This window comes from Amblyomma maculatum, chromosome 9, assembly GCF_055883805.1.
Source record: "Amblyomma maculatum isolate TAMU_Amacu chromosome 9, ASM5588380v1, whole genome shotgun sequence".
NCBI classification, from domain to species: Eukaryota; Metazoa; Arthropoda; class Arachnida; order Ixodida; family Ixodidae; genus Amblyomma; species Amblyomma maculatum.
In genome coordinates, this window is record NC_139352.1 from 74,236,208 (window position 1) to 74,260,225 (window position 24,018).

Genomic DNA, 24,018 nt, shown 5'->3' on the forward strand with positions numbered 1-24,018 from the left:
TGACCAGCAGCACTTGATCTGGGCCTGTCCTGGCACGGCTTTCCTCCGCGCCCGCCTCACAAAATCGCGCTTTCTGCAGAGCAATGATTCGACTCAACTGTCACGTTCACACTGCAAATACCACGTGTCTACGTGGAGCTCTCCGCTGCAGTTAACCAGCACAACTGTGCTTCAAGTTCTCACATAAGCACCACTATTAGCACAACGCCACTCAAAACTGCATTCTACGGTTCTACTTCACAATATATATTACTAAATCTTTTTGCCCGTATCAACCGTTTGCTTGCATGTCCATAAGCGACTAAACTGCACACTGAATTCCGATTAGAGCGTCGTCATTTTGAGTGCGTGCTTCATATTTTATTCCTTCGTCTGTGGTGTCTCTTGTGCTGCTGACGACATATATGCTTTATGACGACTTATATATCTTCTAAAAGAAAAAGCAGTATATATTATTTTGTTGTAGCAGGTGGATATATTAGATAGAAAAGGAGAAGGAAGGACTCATAAATTTGGTAAATTTAATAAATGTATACTGCTAATATGATTGCTCCTGCGCCTTATGTACGTCCGAAATATACCAGCATACAGCTAAGAGGGAAAGTTAGAAGTAGTCATCTTCATTGTATTTTTGTGAGGCTTCAGAAACTGTTAAAAGCTAGAACATCAGCTAGGGCGCATTGCATTTCTGAAACCAAAAAGATCGTTCAGTGAGGTTGATGGCAATTGATAGAAAGGATCTTATAGTCTGGGCAGATCGAGCGAAGAAACCGGACACAACAATTAGGCCCATCTTGTGTGTGTCGTCTTGTGTCCGGTTTCTTCGCGCTGTGTTAATTTTTTTTTTTTTTTTAATGAAAGAAAGGAACGCCTGAAATTAGAGAGACGTAAACTTGTTTCGCGATTGTGCGATAATCGTGGAACAATTGGTGGTCAAAAGAAGCCGCGAGCTTTTTTTGCTTGCTATGATTAGTTATAGCAGTTATTCGGGGTTGCGGGTGAAGATTTAGAAAGTCATAATTATTGCTGTTTATGATACAGGCCAAGACAGAAGATATGCCTTCGTTTTATGCCGAATGTATGCCGATTCTAATCCGTATTTAGTTTTGAGTTTGCTCATTAGTTTTATTCGAACCAACGTGCAGACTCAGTAGGTGATATTAATGACGATATATGAGGTGATTTGATTGTGCTTCTGACTCGCTGCATCAATCGCAACTCAAATTCCCCTTTAACGGCGCCAAATATTTCGAAGAAAGGACGCACGAGACACGCTTATCTGCCTGGTTTGTTTGCAGCGCCCCTAGTGTGAAGAACGCAGGATGTCGTGCGATCCCATGATTCCTTGGTCGCAGGCGTGTAAAGATGGCGTCTGACTACGATGAGCCGATATCCGACCAAGAAAAGGTATTTCCAACAACTTTTTACGCCTTTGCAGCGTTTTCGCTGAGTGCGAATTCGTAGACAGTGTACCGAGCGTCAAGTGCGAGTGGTGGTCTAAGCTAGTCAATGAGCTGGCGGCGCACATCGAACTTTTGACAGCGGTTGTCCGACTCATAGAGCAGCGATCACCGGTGATATCACTTATCGAGTGCCCCTGTTGTGACTGTTGCCGGTGTCTTTCCGGCTCTTCAGTTCTTGAATGCGGAGTTCCATCGGACCGTTCGTTTGGAATCTGTTCCACTCGTCCACACCTGTTACAGTCGAGTTTTTTCATAGCATCGCCGGGTTAGGCTTAAAAAAAAACAGCAAAAGCAAGAGGGGGGCCAATCCCACCTCGATGCTCTCGCTAGGTGCTCGTTTTCAAACAACCCAAAGCGAGCTCGCGCTGTTTCCTTGGGTTCGACAAGACATGCATCGCATGCACCATCGGGTTGGAGGAGCTCCTACTGGGAGCAGCAGACTGCGGTTTTTCGTTGCAGGGAACCACTTTTTGTTTAGCGATCGGCGATGCCATCGGCGGACCGGTTTAGGAACGATGCTGCGTCGGTGGGTGTTGTTTTGTGAGCGGAAAGAACGTGCCGCTCAGACGCTTCCTGTCAACGTTACAAAGTCCGCTCCGACGAAACGTTATCGCCTTCGAGGGTTTTATGGGCGACGTGGCTGGGGAAACGGTTCTGGCTTGCAACCGCGATGTATGTGTGCTCAAGCTCGTCTTGTATGACTCGGAACGACTGAAACCTGCATGTGACCGCGTGCAGTCAGTGTAGATTACACCGAGTTGGACAGAAAGGGAAGGGATAAGGGTACGGAGCGATTAGTCATAATTGTGGGAAGCCGTTTAGCTAGCCAAATGCTCAAACCGATGATTGCTTGCAACAGTGAAAGTACATACGTGGTTGCGTTTGTCACACTTGGAGACTGCCTGCCCAGCGAATGTTCCTTACTACCTGCTAGCTAAGATTGCCTCGGTTGAAGTCACATTGAGTTTTTCACAAAAAAAAAAAAAAAAAAAAAAAATGCGCATGTGTAACCGAGTTGGTTTGAATCGTTATAGCTGACGAGAAAGCACGCCGATCAACTATTAGCCTGCAAGCAATGCTGACCGCCCAGTGTAATTTGTGCACGGATGAAAATTTATCTTGTTTCGTAATCTCGGCGCGAACTGCTTATCTGGTACGTACGATCGAACTTCGCGGACGACGGTGGGCCGCTTCATCGATACGTGGCCGATCAGATGAGGTTAGGAGCTACGCACTCTAACTTCCTTTTGTAGGTTAGGTAGGTTTCACTTTCTTAGTGACCACGTTAAGAAAAACGTGAGTGTCGGTGCGCTGCTTACCAAGACTCGCTTATTTACTGCCGATAAGCACAGGCAATATCCGCGGGCTAAAACGCGATTTTTGATTATTTTTTTCTCTCTCGAGGCGACCCATAGCCCGCAGCAGACGACTTTAAAACCGTCCCGTCTGCTTCCGCGACCGTCCGTTATTTCGCATTTGCTGGGTTTTCCCTGTGAAGCATGCGTGCTTTATTCACCGTGAAAGCTTCCCGAAAGCTTAATTTTCAAAATGGCGTGCTCTAAATCTGAAAACAAGAGCACACGTTTTTATTCGCCCGCGATTTGTTCGTCGCAGTGCTGCAGTGCGAGTGGGCGGTAGCGGTATTACGCGATGCGTCATTCCCACGCTGGAGCGAGCGACCGTCGTTTGTTTTGAAGCGTGTTTTTATTCTCTTTTTATTTTAGCGCAACCTTTGTGGCACGTGTGTTGTTGCTGCTGACGGCTGCGACCCATTCTTCGCGACCGCCAAAGCGTGACCGTATCCTGCTAACGAACGACGCGCGGCGGGCACCCGAGTACGCGAGGAGTGAACGTAACTCGCTGCTGCTGCTGCATTCCGACGCCGCTCACGGCGCCGGCGGTGCGCTGTCGTTGCTGCTTGCTTGTCGTCTATATTTTTTATATATGTATTCCTTTGTCCCCTGGTTTTGCTCCTTTGTGTGTTCCGTTTTTACTTCTTCGTACCCGGAGCACCAAACACGCTCCGGCGTTATCGCGCGACCGCGACCGACGCCTTCTCTCGCTTCGGGAAGTCGCGCAAGCAGTAACTTCCTCACTCTCCGAAAGAAAAGGGGCCCCTGCGCGAAAGGACGGCGCCTGGGAAGGGGGGGGGGGGGGGGGGATGCGAAGAGGGGCAGGGAGAGGGCCACCGCTCCCTCCTTCCCCCTGAGCAAGAAATTTGCTGTTGAAAAATCGCACTAGCCCGTTTTATTTGTCTAGGAATGGTGCATCGCTTGAAGTCTTGACCTCTGAGGCAGCTCGCAAAGACTGAGCTATGGTCTTAGTTAAAACATTGCCTTCGCAAAGTGCCACCATGGTGAAGCAGTTGAACCTTTGCATTCAATTTAGTAATCTTCCAGGGTTCTTTCTTGGCCATTAAAACAATGCAGTGGCTAAATAGCTGTGTGTTCACTTGGAGAAACTAAGACATGGATTCTAATCCCTGTCATGGTGGTCACGTTACGATGGAGGCATAATATGCAAAAGGTGCTGGTCTACTATGTTATCTCTGTGCTTGTTAAAAAAACCTCAGCTGGCTGAAATCAAATACCAGCGCTCTGCTACAGGGCCTTTCGTAGCCAAGGTGCAGCTTTGGGATGTTAAACTACACATATAGCATACCTGTTTGGTCATAAATTTGCAAGGAAAAAAGATAGAGCTGATAAGTTGACAGTGGCTGCCGAAATCCAGAATGAAGGAGTAATATATAAAAATTTTTTATCGGGAACCATAATGCAAGCACACTGCTACTTAGCTGTGTGTGTGGGCTCGTGCATAAATCAATTGGGCCACATATAATGCGAATGGGACCGTAACCACCCCATGTGGTTATTCATTGCGTGGCTTGTGAGCAAAAGTGTGTGGCAGATGCCTCATTGCCATTGAGGATGGACTTTGACATTCCTGCGCAGGTTCGCATAGTGTCCGACTTCATCCAACTAGCACCGCCAGGAGAATTCAACGAGGTGTTCAATGACGTCCGCCTGCTGCTGAACAATGACACCTTGCTCAAAGAGAAGGCATCCAGGTGAGGGACAACCAGGGCTGCATAGCTTTGGCATAGTTTCCGGAAGCCACTGTTCCTTTCCGAAAGGTGATTGCAGACTAGAACAAACCTCTGGAGACTGGAGTATAAAGCTTTCATTACTAAGTGCGTAGTATTGCCGAGCGCAAGAGTGCATCAATTTATTTTGTTTGTGAGTTGCCTGTTTTTAAGTGTGAAGCATTGTTCTCTGCAGAACAACTTTTAATTCGATTTGAGGCATTAAAATGGCCTAATTCCCCAGAAAATCCATTGTCGGCCTTGTGAACAAAATATTGCGACCGTGGCTGTGCCACGTGGTAGCTGGCAGGTGACACGGCTGTGCACCGACTGGTCTTTGGGTTGTGTGGCGTTATGAGACCCCTCAACATAGCCGAATTGGCAGGCTTTGCTATCTCAGGCTTTGTCCATGAGGTGGGAGGGTGTGATTGCAGTGTAACCTTCCAGGACCCTCTTATCCAGAATTGGACACACTGCTCGTAGACCGTGCTGACATTTGTACAGCTTGGTTAAAGCGGTGTTTTATATTTGTGTCCTATAGTCTTTCATACAATTCAGTATCTTATGATTGTATACTATGAGCATGCACAGAATAATAGAGGCACAAATTAAGATTACTAAGTGAGCAAGTAGCAAAGTGCGTGGACACAAAGGAGGATTTGTAAGCAGGGCCGGCGAATGGGAGCCATTAACGCCGTTGTGCAGTACCCTTAAAAACTACCTAAGCTTGGGTGTCCCCTTGCTCCAGTTTTTGCGTGGAGTGCTGATTAAATAAAAGTGGTCACGAGGGTCTTGACACTTTTTCATTTTTCCGTAGTGCATTTGCGCAATACAACAAGGACCAGCTGACGCCAGTAGAGATTGAAGGCTCTGAACACAAGGCAAGTGCTTCCGTGCTGTGTCTTTAGTACATTTCCCTATTGTTTGTCTTTTCACCTTTGCGGCACTCTGCACAATGCAGTTTCTGAGGGGCTGGTTTCTTGTGAAGCATAATGCGGTAATGGCAGAGGTCGAGAAAAATGGACAGCGCAGTTAGTGAATCCAGCCATGTGTTGGTTGCCGTGGTCTAAGACTCGTACGTGTTGGTGAACTTCATCGATTCTTAAGACATTCGGTTACTTTGGGAGTGTGGTTAGGTCTTCAAAGATTGACATGTTGCCTTTGACACACCTTAACTCTGCTTCCGCTCTCGACACTGTAAGGGGTCGCTGAGGATATAAAACTCATCGCCGTGAAGTTCTTTAACGTAAGTGATCGCGGCCATGTCTTGTCTCGTGCCTTGCTGAAATAGTGTCTGGTATAATGCGATTTTGGCATTGCTCCTTACAGCTTCTGAATTGTTCAGAGTAATTCATTGTGACAGCTTCACTAGATCCGTGGTTTTCAGAATAGAATGTCACCATCCACGCAGCAGTGAAGTAGTAGTTTTTGTGCGAGCACTTTATTTGAGACGGCTCAGACAAAAGCCGCAACCATGACGACCATCCACACTTGTGTACTGACTTGAGGTCGTTGAAAATAAATGGTACTTTATATACTGCTCAACCTTATACTTAAAAGTAAAAGTTTGCGTCAGGTTAGGTCCAATCATTTGCTTGTTGACTTGACAGCCATCGGGCCTTAGCTAGCGCCTGCCCTTTTGCATTGTGCGAGTATGTAAAAGGCGTGGTGCAGCAGCCTTGTTTTGACCAGTGTTAGGCCTGCTACCTCTTCTTTTTTAGGCGCTCGTCACACACTACAATGACCTGGGCGAGGGCCGGTTCTACGACCCACGCACACGGCAGTCCTTCCGGTACGACCACCTTCGCAAGGAGGCCTCCGACTACCAGAGCCACCCGGTGGGCTCGAGCGGAGACGGTGGTGGTGCCTTGCCCGAGGGCCACGGAGAGAGCTGGCGGGCGGCCTTCGAGGAGGCCTGGACGCAGTACGCACGGGAGCACTATAGGCACGGGTCGTGCGCAGTCTTCGACCGCAGCACCAGCGCCCAGGAGCTGGCTCTGGTCGCCTGCCTCGAGGACCACCAGTTTCAGGCACAGAACTTCTGGTGAGCAGTGCTGCTGTGGCTCAGTATGTGGGTGGAGGCACAGTGTAAACATTTTGAGCCAATTGGCTAATGTTGAATGAGTAGACACTAGGTTATTGATTGCATGTGTCGGCTTTTGAAATTGTGTGTAAGGCATTAAAGTATATAAATCAACATGTGAAATTTGCTTATGCCTAGTTTCAGCAGTATTATCGTTAATTTCCTCAGATCATGTGAGGCATACAAAGGCCATAATGCAATCATTGCTTTGTCATATTAATTTTCAACTCCGTTGTCAAATAGCTTGGCTCAAGAGCTGGAATAGTAGCGATAATAATGCACAAGCACCTATAATATTGCAGTTCTTTATGTGTGACATGACGTGGGGACAACTTTTAATCCTCTAAAACCGTACGTGGTTCAAGCTTAGTGGAAGCTCGGACTCTTAGAAGAGAATCTCAAACGTGCAATATGTGATACTAAGCACCAGGCACATTAATGTTCAGTCATGCCTATGTCATAGTATGTAAGTTTAAAAAAGACACGCCGCTCTTACGAGATTGGCAAAATAATAAAAAAAAAATAGTTGAAAGGTTGGCTTTGAGATTATTTTCCACTTATCGTCCAAGCTTAGAGGTAGAAGGAGGAGTGCAATCAGAAGAAATAGACAACGTGGAAGTGTAGCTTGTTCCTGGTGCCCTCGTTCCCTGGTTCAGCTCTCGGTGCTCTCGCTCAGTGGCTACAGTAGTCCTTCTGTGTAACAACTGTTACACATCTGGTGGAGGTGCGTATGCTTCCCGATCTGCGTACGCCTACGAGATAAAAGCACAGAGCTCACACCGGTCCATCAGCGCCCAAGCCGCCGCGAAAGCAAGATGCGAAAGACTGGCTGGACACCTTTGAGCGGGTCGCCCACTACAACGGCTGGAGCTTTTTGCCGGTCTTGTGCGCAGTCCACCGCATACTGTTGTCGAATTCCTCACTGAGGCGACCAGCATGGAGACAACGCTCCTGTAACGAGCCCGGCAATACAATCGGGATGAGAGCACGCTTGGGCCCACTGTTTCGTCGATGTCGCTAGGGAGCGATGTAGCCGTTTTACGTGACCTAATCAGGTCGATCATCGGGGAGGAACTACGAGCCCTCCAGCTGCCTTCCAGTGTGCCTTCTATTACACCGCTGTCGGAAGTCGTCCGGGACAAGGTGTGCCTAGCAGCGCAGCAACAACTCCCAGAGGGTCCTAGCCAGACTGAGGTCAGACCTCCCTATGCATCCTCTGTCGGACACCAGCACCAGGCTACGACGTCAGTACAGCGACTCAAGCAGTGCAGCAGTCAAGTTTTGCCCGTGTGCCTGCTCGACCAGCCTATCAGCGGTCACGGAAATGTGAAGTGGGTCATGCACCAGACCGGCGGCCCTTCTGCTACCACTGTGGTGAGGCGGGTCATCTTTACAAGGCTTGCCGATACCGCCGAGTGGGTCTGCGTGGTTTCGTGCCCGACGACCCTTGCCCACGAAATGGCGAACAACCATTCGAAATCTCTGCCGGGTGCCCCACACCAGCACTTTATGCGTTGTGTCGCGCGCGCAATCTGTCTGCGATAGGACGCTACATGTGCGCGGCTATGTATATACAGCAATGTAACTATATATATTGTAAACAATTTCAGTGGCCGCTCGCGCGCAGGCATTCGTGGACAGTGCTTGGACACTTGCGCGCGAGCAACGCGAACTCGTTGTCCTTTTTCTATTTTGTAAATAATGTACAAAGCTTCCCTGGCCTTCCTTCCTATCGCTCCCCTCTCTGTCCTCTCCCTATTCCCTTTTCTTTCCCGCCGGCTGCCGCTCAGGCGCTTCAGATTTTAGATAGCAATTGCCGTGGCTGGCAACACTCTTTTCCTTCTTTTTGATTAATAATAAACCACTATCACCACCACCACCATTCGAAATCGAAGCTGATCTGTCGGTCCGTCGAAGGCCAGGGACATACGGCCGCTATGACTCTAGATCGTCGTTTCCTCGGCGTTACCGTTCCCCAAGCCCTCGCCGAGACGCCAGCTATTCTGAGTGGCATTCTCCCAGTTCATGTCAGGAAAACTAATTCCAACGGTCTCCGGAGGCAAGGCCACTACTGTCTGGAAAACTGAAGATGCTCCGCCGCCGATATGCCGAAATACTGATTTCTCACAGGGGCAGGGTAGCAACAGCATCTGACGTGCTACTTCTGATTTGTGTGTGACAATTGATGGTACTGACATCGCTTTACTTGATACTGGTGCAGATTATTCGGTGATGACCAACGCCCTCACTCAGGAATTGAGCAAAGCCCAGCCGGAGGGAGATGCACAGCCCGAATCGGCATTTCGCGGTTACGTCTACGTCGGTGAATTCGTCTTGCGCGAGTGTTCGAGAGATTTGATCCTGGGCCTTGACTTTCTGCAGGCAAACGGTGCTGTGATTGACTTACACGAGGGCACCAGGAACGGGGCTACACTTCCACGTCATTTACTTCTTCCGATTGCGCTCCTTCTTCTTCTACCTCTAATGCACGTGTCAATATACGACATGTGCCCACACGATCAGCGCGGTTACCGAATGCAGTAAAATGTGATCCTATGTTAAGATCCTCCTAAGCAGCACTTGTGATGGCTGTGCAGACTGTTTGGAGCAGTGCTCCCCAAGTGAAACTCACGGCCACTGCCGGTGCGGGTAGGCCTTCTAGGCTGCGTTCCCGCTTGCATCGCTGTCAGAGTCTTGCAGAAATCAGTTACTTGTTCATTTTAATGAGAGGTTGCCTTCTGGCGGCAAACTAATAATGAGGCTGCACCTTGCAACGCGTGCATTCTTACACGTTAGGCCTAAGACCGCCAGGCTGATATATATGCCACCAGACGCAAATTCCGCTGGCATCTGAGTCCAGCAGGTGGCATGTTGCTGCAAGAAAACACGCCGCTCTCGTTTACTTGGCGGCCGGGTGCACCCAAAACTCCCGCAATCCTTTGTGGTTATTTCATAGCAAAGCTCGCATTTGCTTGTTCTTTTTTTTCTTCGAATTACTCGTCAAATTGGGAGTACGGCCCTTACACTAGTACAGTCGTGCCTCGTTAATATGTACACTTTGGTTTCCGACCAAAACTGTCCATAAAGCGAGTCATCCATAATAACGAGTCATGAATAAAAACAAAAAGGATTTTATTGAGAAAAGAGAATTGTAATTAACGACTGCTTTTGTAGATAACAGTGCGCACTGGACTGAAAAGTTCACAGAACAGCGGCAATTTTGAGTGCATTATCCTTGTCATTGTTGTCTTCGAAAAATTGTAGTGCAGTCTGAAGCGACTTGCTTACCATGACACCCGTGATGTTGGGCTTTGTGTTGGCCGAACTTTCGAGCACGAACTCCTCACTGGCCGATGAATCAGCGTCTGATTCTCTACTCACCGCCACTTCCAAAATGGCCTCTTCACTGAGCAAAGTAGCCGCTAAGTAGCTGCTTGAGATTCTCCTCAGGCGAGGAAACAGCTGAGCCTCGATACTAGTCCCTCGCAGCTTGGATTGACTGAGATGGCTTTTGCCGCTTATATTCACAGATTTCTTCGAGCCTGTGTTCAGCTCTATTCTTTTGCGTTTGACTCCCGTCATATGCCAAAAGCCAGACTCAAGTTGAGGGTTACAGGCTCCTGATGCCGTGCACTTTTTTGCCTAGTTAGCCTTTCTGCCTTTTCGTTCTTCTGATTCTTTCTTTTTTTGGCTTGTACTGTTTCTGTAAGGAAGCAAGGGAGTCAAGTTTGCAAGCTGCTATGCAGAGGGCTATCGAACATCCCATCTTCTTGGCGCCGTTTTTGTGTTCCCATAAAACAAACACTGTAAGCTGAAGTACAGTTTAGAACGACGGCTAGCCGACTACGAAGAGCTCAGACCTTGTCAAAGCCGCATCGTTGACTCAAAGCAAAGCCGACATACGGACTGCCTAGTGTGCATAGTTTAGCAGTTCGCAGCGCAACAGGGACGAAAACCAGGAGCATGAGAGGGAAGCGTGTCCAGGACGGGACGCCCGGTCCCGGTTGCGTGTTCATACGTCGCCTTTCTTTTGTCGCTCTACTTTGTGAGTGTGTCTTAACTCTCACCGAAAAGCGTTAACGGCTTCATGGAACACGCATTGCGCTTGTAGGCACTTGTCTTTCTTCCTGTCATTTCTTTCTTACGCTTTTACTGGCCTCTCTGTTGACGTTCAGCAGAATTTATTGCAACCACATGTTGCTGTTTTCCTGACTGCGGCGGTACTTCCGCTGCACCCAGAAATCTCCTGTTTCCCCTCTTTCGGGGTCTTTCTTACGCTGACCCTCGGTTTGCTGTGTACGTTCTTCTCCGCTCTTGCGCTCCCCCTCCCTTAGAATGGCGACACGCCCACTTTGGTTCTTTGCAACCCCGCAGGACTCGTTCAGGCATCCCGCCGTATCGGTTGTCGCGTAGGTTCGCAGGCGGCGCGCCCTTCTTAACTTGCGTTTGGAATCCTCTGCTTTTTATGCAAAGCATACTAGCCGCACAACCGAGCTCTTCCTTGCTGCGCTGCGCGCGGCCGCGTAGCTACCACTTGACCTACATCGGTGCACCACGTGATATGACGTCACAACAGCTGTGAAAGCTGGGGCTCAACTCGTGCGCTCGCTTGCGGACGCGCAGACTTCGCCGGCGGCCTAACTCCCACTCCTGCCGCTAGGAGATACTGACGTCACGCAATTGTATAAAAGGCGACGCACTCGTTGAGTCAGTTGAGCAGCGAGATGTCGGCCAGGGAGAGGGCGGCTCGCCAGACCGCAAAGCGCAAGTTACAAACAGCCACGGAAACGGGAGAAGAAAAGAGCCATTACTTTACTGATCATCATAGTGTATTTATTGGTTTGAGAAAAATAAAGGAAGAAGCAGAGTAACACATGAGTTGTTCTTGTCTATGAATGGCTAACCAGTTATAGCCAGGTAATGTTTAATTTTTTAGGCTAGTATGCTTCGCATCCTAGGCTTAACCATAAGCTAAGCCAGACCCATTTTTTTTTCAAGCACTGTCCATATTAACAAGACAAAAATACATGGGCCCAAGTGGGGCGCGTGCATTCTTCCCCTGTACATTGTCCGGACAGCAAGTTTCCATATTAACGAGGCATAAATACATTGAAAAGGTTTTGTCCTCGGAAAAACTGTCCATAATTCGGTTAGTCCATATTAACGGGGCACGACTGTATAGTATACGCTGTTTGTTGGTTAGAGGAAAACTGCCTGCGAGCTCCAGCATCAGTTTTCGCAGCTTCAGAGCTGTTGGCATGGCACTATGTATATCGAAATCTGGTAACCCATGGGCAGTTTTACAGCTGGTGTGAGCATACCTAACATTGTTGGTTGGCGTTAATCTTCTCAACTGCAACCTGGTTGAGGGATGGCAGTTTGGAAAAGGTTGCAGTGCATTACTAAGCGGATTTCTAAAGTTAAAGCGAGCCTTTGTGCGTGCCTCCTTCCCCCTTTTCTTGCAGGAATGGCCGTTGGAGGAGTGTCTGGACGGTCAACTTCCCCTCGGGAGCGGCCACTGCCGACTTGAAGGGTCTCGTCCGAGTACAGGTGAGGGGGCTCAGGTAGCCGACAGCACTTGCTGTGCCGTTCAAACCAGCAGACTTGTGTCCTGGGACCACTCTGTTGCTTATTTGAAGCCCCATCTCTGTGGGTGTCACATTTTGAAGGGCAGTTAATAAAAACTGTGAAGTTAACAAATGCATAAATTTCATTCTAGCTTTGGCATGATCCATGTAAATGTATTGCTGACGGTGAAAGTACAATAAAATCTAGTTAATCAGCCCTTCAATGGACCAAAAAAAAAGTTAGCTGTGGTTTAGCTTGTGGTTAAACCTAGAGTTACGTGAAAGCAATCTGCATGGCTACGCTTAGGTTTGGCTTTAAAGTAAAGACATGGTTTTTGCGCATAATAGTTTACTCTATGGTTTCCTCTCGTCGTTGACCATTCTCATTCAGGTGTAGAAGACTTCTAGTGGTATGTCATTGTCTCTACATCGAATTCCGGGGCACACTGCCGTTCACAACTTTCGAACGAACCTTTTGTCCTAGTAACTCATTGTTGTCGTTCGCCCCTAATAAATGCAGATTCTTTTACTTCTTTTCTTTCTTTTACTTTTTCTTAGTTTTCTTCTTTTTCTTCATCTTCTTTTTCCTTCGTCTTCCACGGTAACACGGTGCCACGCCAACGGCTTGAAAACCTAGTGCAGTGTAGCTTTCGCTACAAAAATTTTTGAATCAACCGAAAGTTTGAATTATCGAATCGGCTCGAAAAAACTGCCGAAAACTTTGCACCCAAATGTGAACTTTTTTTTCCCCTGTTCTTTCGAGTGATTTAGATCGCACACGCTGCTGGAAACATTGAAGAATTACTCCAAACTTGTAAATGCCTCCCTTACTATTTTGCAGTGCGATGCCACATCGCGAGGAACCGATGTGCGAGGCCACATCGGTTCCACGCAGCAGTCACCGCGGAAATCACGTGACAGCGCTGATTTCTCCTTGTGTTGGACTGTGCGAGCAGAGCTGCGATTCTTTTTTTGGCCAACAAACCGCATTCCAGCTTCTTCTTGTCCCTCGTCATCTACCACGATGATCGTGCTTGCTTCGCAGCACACCGTTCGAGCACTCTAAACAAGTGTACTGTCCTATGCACACACTTCCGAACGTGAATGTTCAGCGGGTGCTCAAGTATGAAAACAACTCGCCTGCGAGATCGAATATTTTGCCGATGATCGCTCATTGGTTGATTTTCGTGTAAAAGGGGAATAACCGAGCAGTCTCAAGAAAGTGTTCCATAATGTTCTCTGTTTCCAACGCGGAGGCACAAAAGGTGAATGCTCGCTTTGTCGTGGCTGGCGCGGAACGCTTGATCGTGGTCTCGCCGCCGCCGCTGGAAGTTAACGTCTCTCATTCGCTTCCCCGATTTTGCGGCACGCCGCACCGAACGTGAATGTTCAGCGGGTGCTCAAGTATGAAAACAACTCGCCTGCGAGATCGAATATTTTGCCGATGATCGCTCATTGGTTGATTTTCGTGTAAAAGGGGAATAACCGAGCAGTCTCAAGAAAGTGTTCCATAATGTTCTCTCAGTTTCCAACGCGGAGGCACAAAAGGTGAATGCTCGCTTTGTCGTGGCTGGCGCGGAACGCTTGATCGTGGTCTCGCCGCCGCCGCTGGAAGTTAACGTCTCTCATTCACTTCCTCGATTTTGCGGCACGTGGCAAGCCGCCGAATATGGCTCCTCGACCCATTCGGCACGCAGCAGGGTTTGCGGCAGGCTGCTTGCCGCCAGCGGTACGCCGCACGCATTTCCTGCCAGTGTGTCCGTACCCTTAGAAGCCGTGGGATGGCTTGAAGTTAAAGCAAAGCCGAAACTGTGTGACTGAGTTATGTTTCGGTAATAGGGAACTTTTGATTGTTGCCGTGCCTGCCATAGCTCGCACAAATTCTGTGGGTACCACTGTTCGTGCAAATGATGTTCCGAGAGCTCTGTTCTGATGATGCTGGCTGTGGGATTACGCCTCAATGCTAGCCTCCTCCAGAAATAACTGGAGCAAACCCACCCATTGTTCTAATTAACAATTGTCTGCCACCATAACCTTACACGGGTGTAAGCTGGGACCGTGGCCCTTGTTCGAATAGTTCGAATTAAGATGGTTTTACTGTGATAAATAGCTGAAATGCTAAAGTGGCTGTAAGTTGTTTTCACGAGACAAGCTGATCCCTTATATTGAAATTGATAGGCAAGGTGGTTTTTGTCACCTTTGTCTGATGTTTATTATCTGCTCCGACTCCTAAAGAGACTTTAGACTTCAGGCAATAAAACTGTAGCAGCCGATTGCCCATATTTGGGCAAGTTATCTCACCTTATGTCAGGCTCGGGCTGTCAAATACAAGTCGGGGAACTTGCATCTTGTAAAAGGCATCGCCATGCTCTCTTTTGTGACTTGTCTTTTTGAGCGACGGCAGGCATGCAGTGCCAACTTGCCACGGTTAGTCATTGCTGAATCAAGCATGACACACCAAGCTTTGCAGTCCTGTATTCAGCAAACTTGCATGCCTTTGTTGTGACACGTTGTTGTCTCCGTATGTGACGAGTGAGCTTGCTTGATATGTGACAGTGTCTTTTGTATCCCTTGTAGGTCCACTACTATGAGGACGGCAATGTCCAGCTAGTGAGCTCCAAGGAGATCAAGGCCACCCTGAACATCACGGTGGGTCCCGCTAGTTTCTAACAGTTGCCATAAAAAGCCGCACATAATATGGGAAGTAATTTTGGGATAGGAACAATTGGAAGAAAGTTTCATCCGCATTATAATGCGAGTGGGAAAAGCTCACAAAAACCATTTATTTGCATTGAATTTTGCGGTTTTCTCCCAAGTTATCACATCAGCCATAGCGAACTTCCAGTTGCTGTGAACTGGTATGTCACTTCTAGCTTGGTCATGGATTCGATTATAACGCGAGGGTAGATTTTGAGAGCCTAAAATCATAAAAAAAGAACTCTCGTTACATTCGAGTAAATATGGTAGTTTATGTGAAACCAGCACTGCGGAATCTGCAGCTGCACCTTAATTTTGTACTGCTGAATTTCCATGTTTGGTCACATCAAGAAGAGGCGAACATTTTACATTCGGCACATCGTGTGGATGTTGTGTGGCGGTACAGGTGATTTAAGACCAGACTATAACTGAATTCTACTTGTCAGTGTGCATCACGACCCTCCAATGTCTGCTGCCGGTGAAAGGCTGCCTATCTGGAGCATGGTTTTTGAAGCTAGCACCATTTTGCAAGAACCACGCGAAAGGACTCGTTGGACACACTGGCTGAAAGTTTGGTTGAACCGTCCCCCTTCTTTTGCGCAAGAAGTAAGAAAACTGTCCCAGAGAGTCTGCTTTTATGCACTTCTCTGACACAGCTCGTTGTCAAGTCTTTCAACTTTCCAAGGCCGTGTGATGGGTTTAACTTTGGCTAAAAGTTTTGAATTTGGCCTGGCCATTGCCTGTTCTTGTTCTTTTACCTCTTTGCTGCATTCTTTGAGTTGTACTTATTGTTGTAGGGAAGGGGCATCTTTCATTGCGGTTCTGAGTATTTCTCCTCCACTAGTGGCTTGAGCTTTTTGGCTGTCACTGGTATTGCCGCACAACAGAACTTACTTTTCACTGCTTCGTGTATTTGCAGTTTTTCTTCTTTTTTTTTTAATATAATATAACTGTTTAGGGGACTCTGATGAAACACCTGTCTCGTCAGGGCTGTAAACTTTGCTGCGTTAATATCTACTAATGATATCGTAGTATCAGCTATGCCAGTGCAGTAGAATGCGAAACCTTGTTGGACTGATTGCAAAAACAAGCCCGAGTTGGTTCACCGATTGCGCTCGTCCATCTCGAGTATTAATTGTGCCAAAAATCATTTTACTGAAATTTCGTGCATAGAATGCATAGGAAAGCCACTGCGGATTGTCATTGTGAAATATATTCATTAAACCAACATTTGCACAACTGGGGGTTTACTGTGTCAGCTTTTTCTTTATGATACCTGAACTATGAAAAAAAAGGACACAAATATGGACAGTCATGTATCGTAGCTGGAAGAAGTGGTCCAGCATTATCTTCGTTATAACTGCTATTTTGCTATGATTGGCTTTGTTAACCAGACTATATTGTACATGTAGTGCACAATAAGACTGTGCTGTATGAGTAGCCTAGAAGTAAAATTCATCGCAGTGATTTTGCGACTGATTCCTTCCCTCTGTGCAGAACGAGCAGCAAGCTGCCAAGGAGTTCGTGCAGATTGTCGAGGATGCAGAGAATGAGTATCAGGTGAGTGGTCTGAAGCATTTTGCTGCTTGCTTGCTCCTTTCATTCTTCGCTGTGGACCGGCAAAAAGCTTCACTATATTTTTTACTATACAGTCGACGACTGATTTTTCGGACTCACAACGGACCACGAAAATGTCCGAAACATCGGGCAGTCCGAAAAAACAAATGTGCACCAAAAAAGCTCAATTTATTTCCTATTATTCGCTTTGAGGCCGTAAAAAGTCATGAATGCTTTTCTGCACCACGCTCCGCTTCCGTGCTAACAGGTCCACCTGAATTCCGCTTGCATCAGCTCAGCTTGCGTCGGCTGCGCTGCTGTAGGTGGGTCATCATTGTCCTCGCTCTCAGACTCCACAAGCACTTGGCGAATAATTCCTGTATCTATGAGCCCAGAGCACAGTTCCAACTGGTGGGCCATGTCTGTAAACATTAAAAAAAAAAAAACGGCCGATGGAATTTTGACACCAGCAGTGCGAAGGTCGTGAATGAACTGCTCACTGCCTGACAACTGCTCGACAACGCTCTCCTCGTCCAAGGCAGCCGACTCGTCATTCAGCACAAATCACGCATCGCGGAAGCAATTGCGCAGCGTTGTGGGTGCTACAGACTTCCACGCATCGGCGAGGGTACTAAGTGCTCCAAGCAAATCCACAGAGTAGGCTTTCCCACTGTCGAGGCACACCACAACCACCAAACACTGAATCACAACACCGACTCCATTGAGTGCTTTCTCGCTGCCGCGTTGCACAAAAAAAAAAAAAAAAGAAAAAAAAAATCTTATAAAATCCGGAAACAGAAGTGAAGCCGATTCAATAAAATGCGAGCCACAGTAGCGACAGAACGTAGTTCTCTCATCAGCATGACCACGACTAGGCCTACACGGCAAACACACAGGGGAACAGGCAGTAGAAGCGATCACGCTAAAAGAAAAAACAAAAAAAAAGCACTCCAGCAGCGACGTTGTCCCGGAAACGGAAGCTGCTAGGCAAATATTATAGCCTCGATCCAGCGTGTTTAGCTAAGGAGCGGCACGCAAGGCCGGCACCGGTTTCGAGGCTATCGAAGGAAAAAGTAAACAAACAAGATGGCAGCGACACCGCTCAAAATGTGTGGCAGTTGGCCCGGCTGACGCTTCGAATGTCCGAAAAATCGAATAGCCCTCCTTAAAGTATCCGAAATTTTGAGCAGCGTAATACATTGACTTTATAAGGTATGTCCTGGGGTCACGAAAAAGTCTGAATAATCAAGCATGTCCGAAACATTGAGTGTCCGAAAAATCGGTCGTCGACTGTATATCGAATGAATGGTGAAATTGGGGTTCGTTGTACGACGCAGCTTTCCTATACTTTTACATGTGATTTTCAAGGGGATATTCCGCGAGTTCGATATAACCAAAATTCGAATTATGCGGGTTCGACCGTAAACCAAACAAAATGAAGCACCACTGCGAACATTATAAAACCACCGTTGCACGAGATTGTCCAATCATCTACCCTGTTTTCCTTTTGCACAAATGTCTATGGCTGCTTTCTTTGCACACTCACAAGATAAAAGAAAATGTTAAGTGAGGCATCTTTGACCTACTCTAGAGCTGCACTAGCACTGTATATGTGACAATGAACATTTTTGTTTGACGCTCTAATAGCACAGCTTTGGACCGTGGCTAACGAGCTTGGTTTTCCTTGCGTTTCCTTTCAGACTGCCATTTCTGAAAACTACCAGGCAATGTCCGACACAACGTTCAAGGCGCTGCGCAGACAGTTGCCCCTTACGCGAACCAAAATCGACTGGACCAAGATCCTCAACTACAAAATTGCCTCCGAGCTGAAACACCACTGACTCTCTCCCCTCCCCCAACCTCTCCTCCGTGCCGCCTGCGCTGGATGAATCGTTTTCATGTTTTAATTTCTGTAAACGTTTTTTTTCTTGAACCTTGATTTCTTCCTATCTACCATTATCGATTCGTACGATTTCAGTTTCCTCTGACTTTCTGTTTAATTGTATTATAGTCTCAATCCTGCCTGTCTCTCTGCCTTGCTGATGCACTGTTGATGTGTGCAGATAGGCAAACAGATTTGGCTCAGATTGATGCAGCTAATGAAACATAACCGGCAGTACATGGACACCTGCCGTCTGTTTGACATACGATTACCAATCGTGTCATAAAAAGGAGTTTCATCAGCTGTGCAAGATGTTATTGTGCATGCTACGTTATTTAGTGTGATGCTGATTAGAAAATCTAGCTATAAGAAAGCTCTCCCACATGTACTGTTTTACCATTGGCGTTGAACTTTGTTAGTGCTTGCATTAAAATGAGTTAGTGGGGGTGCGCCAGCTATGTCAGTACATGTGGAAAATTGTCATTTCTTTTGTGGTTTTGTTCTGACTTGATGTTCCTACGTTCATGTCTGGCACGCTAGCGTAACTCCCGTGTGAGGCCATCTTCACTGCCGGACTGCCAGCATTACTTTCTAGAGCTTGAAATTGTGTACCTGCTGAAAAAAAAAGCATAAATTTGAAGTGCAAATCTTTTAAGCTGCTTTTATTTTTGCCTACGGTGGTTTTGCTGTCGCTTTTGTGTGCCGCTGGTAAAACCATGATGAGGGTGACCTATAAGTGTAGCAGGATAACGATAAGCCATAAGCGTTGCACAGGACGGTGACAATTTTGACGTGTGCAAACACGAGTCGGTTATTTTGGTTCTGTCCAAGATCGGTGCATAAGCAGGTCAATGCGAACACTATGCACTAACGTTCATTTTCAGGCACAGCGTAGGCTGGTGCAAGCAAGGCAGACAGATGAATACAATAATGAATTCAAGCATGCACAGTCCAGCTCGCAGAAAATTGCTTGTGATGCTTCATTAGTGGCATGTCAGATGGCCAGATTGTAATCAAGTGCTTCCCTCAATTAAGTTTTGTTTGATCTGGAATGTCGGTATAGAATCGAAGTTTGAAAAGCTTAAGCGTGACAATCTTTTTCTCTTCTGCATTGTTCTGTTCTCTTTGTTCCTTTGAGAGAAAAAACTGGGTGTCATGCCCTTTCTCGTGTTGTGTATTCTGTGCATCGCGCACGTTGTGTGAACACAAGCAAACTTGGAGCAGGAGGAGGCTGTCACTTATTTATCTGCCTTGTTTGCAGAGTGCATTTTTGTTTTCTTCGAACACGGCAAAGCTTAGATGTTGTATACGTTATGCAAGCTCCTGGAATAATGATATCGGTCTTTTATTGGGTGGTTTGCGGTGAAGCAACGATGAGTCAGTGAGAGCAACACCATTGCTTTTTTTCTGACGCGTTGCCCCTTCTCCCGACGAGAATGAAATCGAGATGTTGTGGCACGGAGAGCATCAGCTTTGTTGACCCGTCGAGGAAAGAGCGTCAAATATTCAAGGTTTTTTTTTCCTTTACCCCCCCCCCCCCCTGCTTGTGTGTGATTTCTCGAGCTGTGGTTGTAACTTTTTTCCTAGATGAACAATGCTGTTGTTCCACGCTCCCGTGGCTGGCTGGCGCAGTTTGTGCACGCCCGCAGGCCCGTGCGAGGTGGAAGGGTTTTTTCTTGTTGACCCTTTGGGGATAAGAAATGTTGAATAAAAGGGGGTTGCAAAAACCTGTTGTGAACTGTGTTTTGCAAGGAGCCCCAAAGAAAAAAGAATTACAATGTCTGCATGGCTTATGCTTGCACACATTGTCACAAAACTGTAGTGCCCCTCCTAGCAGTTGCGTGACAGTCATGTGCTGTGTGATGTCTGTGTACGCTAAAGATACCCAGGTGGTCGAAATTTCCAGTCCTCTGCGGCGTCTCATGTCTCATAGCCCGAGTCACTTTGGGACAAACTTTGTGACAATTGCTCAAAAACTACTAGAGAATTTGAGTGTATTTGGTTCACTTCAATTAACTTACATGTACAATTTCATTCGTACAGCAATTTGAGCAGCAGCCTATTTGATCTTATTGCTTAAAAATTTCTAATATGTATCCTACATATGGCAAAGTGACATTTTCTTTAGGACAGGAATATCACGCCGGGAATGAATGCCTTGTAAAATGTGGGGCTTTGTACCAGAAGGCCAAGTGGCCCCAGTTCAAGCTGTGTGAGAAATTGACAAGGCTGCAATTTGTTTGTATTGCTTTATTATCATAAGTAATGTAGGTGGACACAAGGCTAATCAGTAGACATTCATCAGAAAAGCACATTATGTTTACAAGGTGGCCTTAGGAACTAGAAACATTTGAATATGCTGGTGTTCCTCCGAGGACCACCGGGTTAAAAGCGTATCATATAGCCCAAAATACGTTAAAAGCCAACATTTCTTACTATTGGAGAAAAATGTTTGCGAGTGCATGTACACTTGTTGCTAGTATGAAGCTAATGGCACGCGAGCATTCCCTAACTCGCAAGGTTAGTGAACGGCAAATCTAAGTGCCATTGGCTAAATAGGACGCTGCAGTGAGTACAAATGCATCCTGATGTAAGACAAAGCCTAGCACAAACATACACACACACTGCTGATAGGATGCAGAGAGAGAGATTGCTGTAACATTCAGTACTAGCTAACTACATTGTGAGTCTTTGAACAGAATATCCTGTACAAAAGCAATATTGCGCAAATGAGTGCAGCGTCATCAACAAAACAAGAAAAACTGCCAACAGCATGGTCTCGGGATAAAAAGAATGCTACCATGACACCGTAGTTGGTGGAAAACAACTGTGGCAACGTGTGACCAAAACGTTCTCACATATTAGCATGAAATACAAAATGTAGTTTATTTTTTCATACAAAATGAACAGCACCAAGCAGTCCGACTCAATCGAGGGCCTTTTGGAACACCTTTAGGGATATGATTCACAACTAACGGGTTGAAACATGCGTTCCATACTATAGACCTTTGCATCGAGCAAGGAGGTTGTCGAAACGCCTCCTCTCGGGACTGTTGGAAACCCGTTTTTCTGCCGCCTCCACCGTGTTGTCAGACGCACACAACAGCCCAGCGAGCAATATGATGCCCAGGAGGCCCTCGTTGCAAAGGTCCATATGCAAAGCAATATCCTTGGACTCCAGTTTTCGAGGCTGCTTTTTATCAGCAGCAACCTTTAGAAAGTACCCACACGAAATCTTAAGAAAGCTGAGCTGCCTGTCGGAACCTTGGATGATAGGTATATATATATGTTGATGCCTTTCACCAAGAAGGCAATACTGCCTAAAGCGTGGGCCTCGCCGCGGTGGTGCAGTGGTAAGACGCCCGACTACTATGCCGGAGTATCCGGGTTTGATCCCGACCGTGGCAGCTGCGTTTCGATGGAGGCGAAACGAAAGGCGTCCGTGTGCTGTGCGATGTCGGCGCACGTTGATCCCAAGGTGGTCGAAATTACTCAGTAGCCATTCACTACGGCTCCTCTTTCTCTCTTTCCACTTTCACTCCCACCTTCCTCCCTTCCCTTACAGTGCGGTTCAGGTGTCCACAGAAACAAGTGTGACAGACAGTATGCCTTCCCCTTCCTGTGAACCAATTAATATTATTATTAAAGCGTGGAATGAATGATTCAGACAATTACACCCAGTGCCATTAAAAAGCTGTGCACTTGACTGTGATACCCACAAGCCCACAAAGTGAAGACGCTGTATGAAGTTTCGCAAAGCAGATAACCCAAATACTGGCGAAAGGTCACAGGCAACACACCATACACAGTGATGTATTCCAAAATTGTGCGACATTAGAAGCCTTAGTAGTCACATAATGATCAGCTTGCTTATGGATGCCGTGGGATGTTGTGTCAAACCCTTCCGAGCAATCAAATGGAAACTCATTGTTACATATTGAAGGTGCATTATTTACAATTAAGAGCTTTTTTTTTTTTTTCAAGTTCAATTTTCCATCACTTCATTCTGTGCTGTAGTTTCGGAGCTATCTATGAAGAGAGACAAGATGGCCGAAGGCCACAACATAATGTGGGGGCTCATACATTTTTTGTCATCTCTCACACTGCTGGCAATAGTTAGAAAGGGCACTCCAGATGAATTAATAAATGACAATAAATGACCAAGCAATTAGTGCAAATTACACGAATGTCCAATAATGGAGTGAGTATACAAAATTCACATCAGTATGGTATGCGAGCAGCTGCCATGAGCAGGCCTGAGAGGCACCATTGATGTGTGGCACAAATAACAAAAATGGGAAAAAGAAAGGAATGGAGTACTAGTTCGGTGCTGACAGTTTTGCGATCACTGCCATCATGCACCCCTCCTGAAAATTCCCCGTGCAAATAAATCCCATTTTGCTGTACAAACTACTGAGCTCACAAGCGGAATTGCAACCTTACACAACCAAAGACGTGTCAGTGTCACCCAGGCTTTTGTGAAAGATGCCGGAATCACATAGCTGCTGCTTCTCGCACATCCTGCTTCCAGCACACACCATCTACTTGCTTCACACGTGCATTAAGCTGCAAATCCCAACAACCTATTCATGGCAGCCAGCAAGCTCTGCACAGTGATGTACCTCTTAGAGCACCAAACAGAATCCAAAAATACTTACCGTCTCGGGAAGCATCAGCAGCTGCAGAATATAAACTCGCCGCAAATTACACCATAGGGTCAACCCAGCTGCAAGTACTTGTGTCTACGTACGAGCCTTAAATGTCAAACGATGAAATTCCATTTTCATCTTCCCATCGTAATTAGTAGACCACGTTTAGAACAAAAACTTTGAGAACACTGCTTCTATTATCAAGAATGCTCTAGTTCCTTTTTTTTTACTACAGTAAGGTGCTGATAAATTAAGTGAAAATAAAATCTGCAGGCCCAACTACAGGTTTATCAGCGTCGCAGCAGCTGGTCTACCGACTTTTATAACACAAATATAGCCCGCCCCTTCTAATCCCTGCTCACAAGCAATAAATAGCCTTGACGAGATTCTGTCTCACAGCTCGCGAGTTCTACAAATTCATGTGCTTGACGGTACACAAGCAGTGACTAATATGTATGGTCCATATGCACCATACCTAGGCACACTTCAAAGGGAAGCGTAGTACTCAAAGGCGGACGTGTGCTTCAGGGCGTGCTTCTTGAGGCCCTGCTGCTGGGTGAAGGTCCGCGGGCAGATGGCGCACTGGAATGGGCGCTCACCCGTGTGAGTCCGCATGTGGGTCGCCATGTTGTGCTTCAGAGCAAAGGTCATGGGGCATAGGTGGCACTTGAACGGCTTCTCGCCCGTGTGGATCAGCTGGTGACGCTTCAGATGCCACCGACTCGAGCTCATGTAGTGGCAGACCTCGCACCGGAATCGCCGGTGCCGCATCGGTGCCATCACGCTCGAGAACAGCGCCCGCACTCCTGCCATCGCCATCGTCCCTGCGTGGCCTCCGACCCCGTTTACTGCGGGAATGGCAGGCAAAAGGAAAGAGTGAATCGCACGAGGAACCAGACGTTATGTCAGCGAAATGCACTTTGCTCTGAACTTCCCTTCCCCAGTTTCCCACAACCGGATAAACGTGCAACTGTTTCAACCTCTTCCATTCTGAGAAGTTAAACGCACGGTTAGCCTATGTTGCAGAGACAAGTGCGA

General features: G+C 47.0%; 2 protein-coding genes across 3 annotated transcripts; one reads left to right on the top strand and one right to left on the bottom strand.

Moving 5' to 3' along the window:
- Positions 1-1,303: 1,303 nt before the first annotated feature.
- cpa (F-actin-capping protein subunit alpha) lies at positions 1,304-20,058 on the top strand. Its single transcript, XM_084579068.1, has 8 exons — positions 1,304-1,407; positions 4,415-4,530; positions 5,363-5,426; positions 6,267-6,589; positions 12,094-12,178; positions 14,773-14,844; positions 16,390-16,452; positions 18,150-20,058. Exons 1-8 carry the CDS (start codon positions 1,366-1,368, stop codon positions 18,288-18,290), a joined length of 906 nt encoding a protein of 301 aa, XP_084435194.1. The 5' UTR covers positions 1,304-1,365; the 3' UTR covers positions 18,291-20,058.
- LOC146179438 (zinc finger and BTB domain-containing protein 8A.2-like) lies at positions 16,466-23,817 on the bottom strand. Of its 2 annotated transcripts, none has more exons than XM_084579070.1 (2): positions 23,580-23,817; positions 16,466-16,871 (listed from the first exon to the last, which is right to left on the bottom strand). In XM_084579070.1, exons 1-2 carry the CDS (start codon positions 23,797-23,799, stop codon positions 16,711-16,713), a joined length of 381 nt encoding a protein of 126 aa, XP_084435196.1. In that variant the 5' UTR covers positions 23,800-23,817; the 3' UTR covers positions 16,466-16,710. The 2 variants fall into 2 exon arrangements, with proteins under 2 accessions (XP_084435196.1, XP_084435197.1); XM_084579071.1 differs by having other exon boundaries at positions 23,456-23,817.
- Positions 23,818-24,018: the final 201 nt, after the last annotated feature.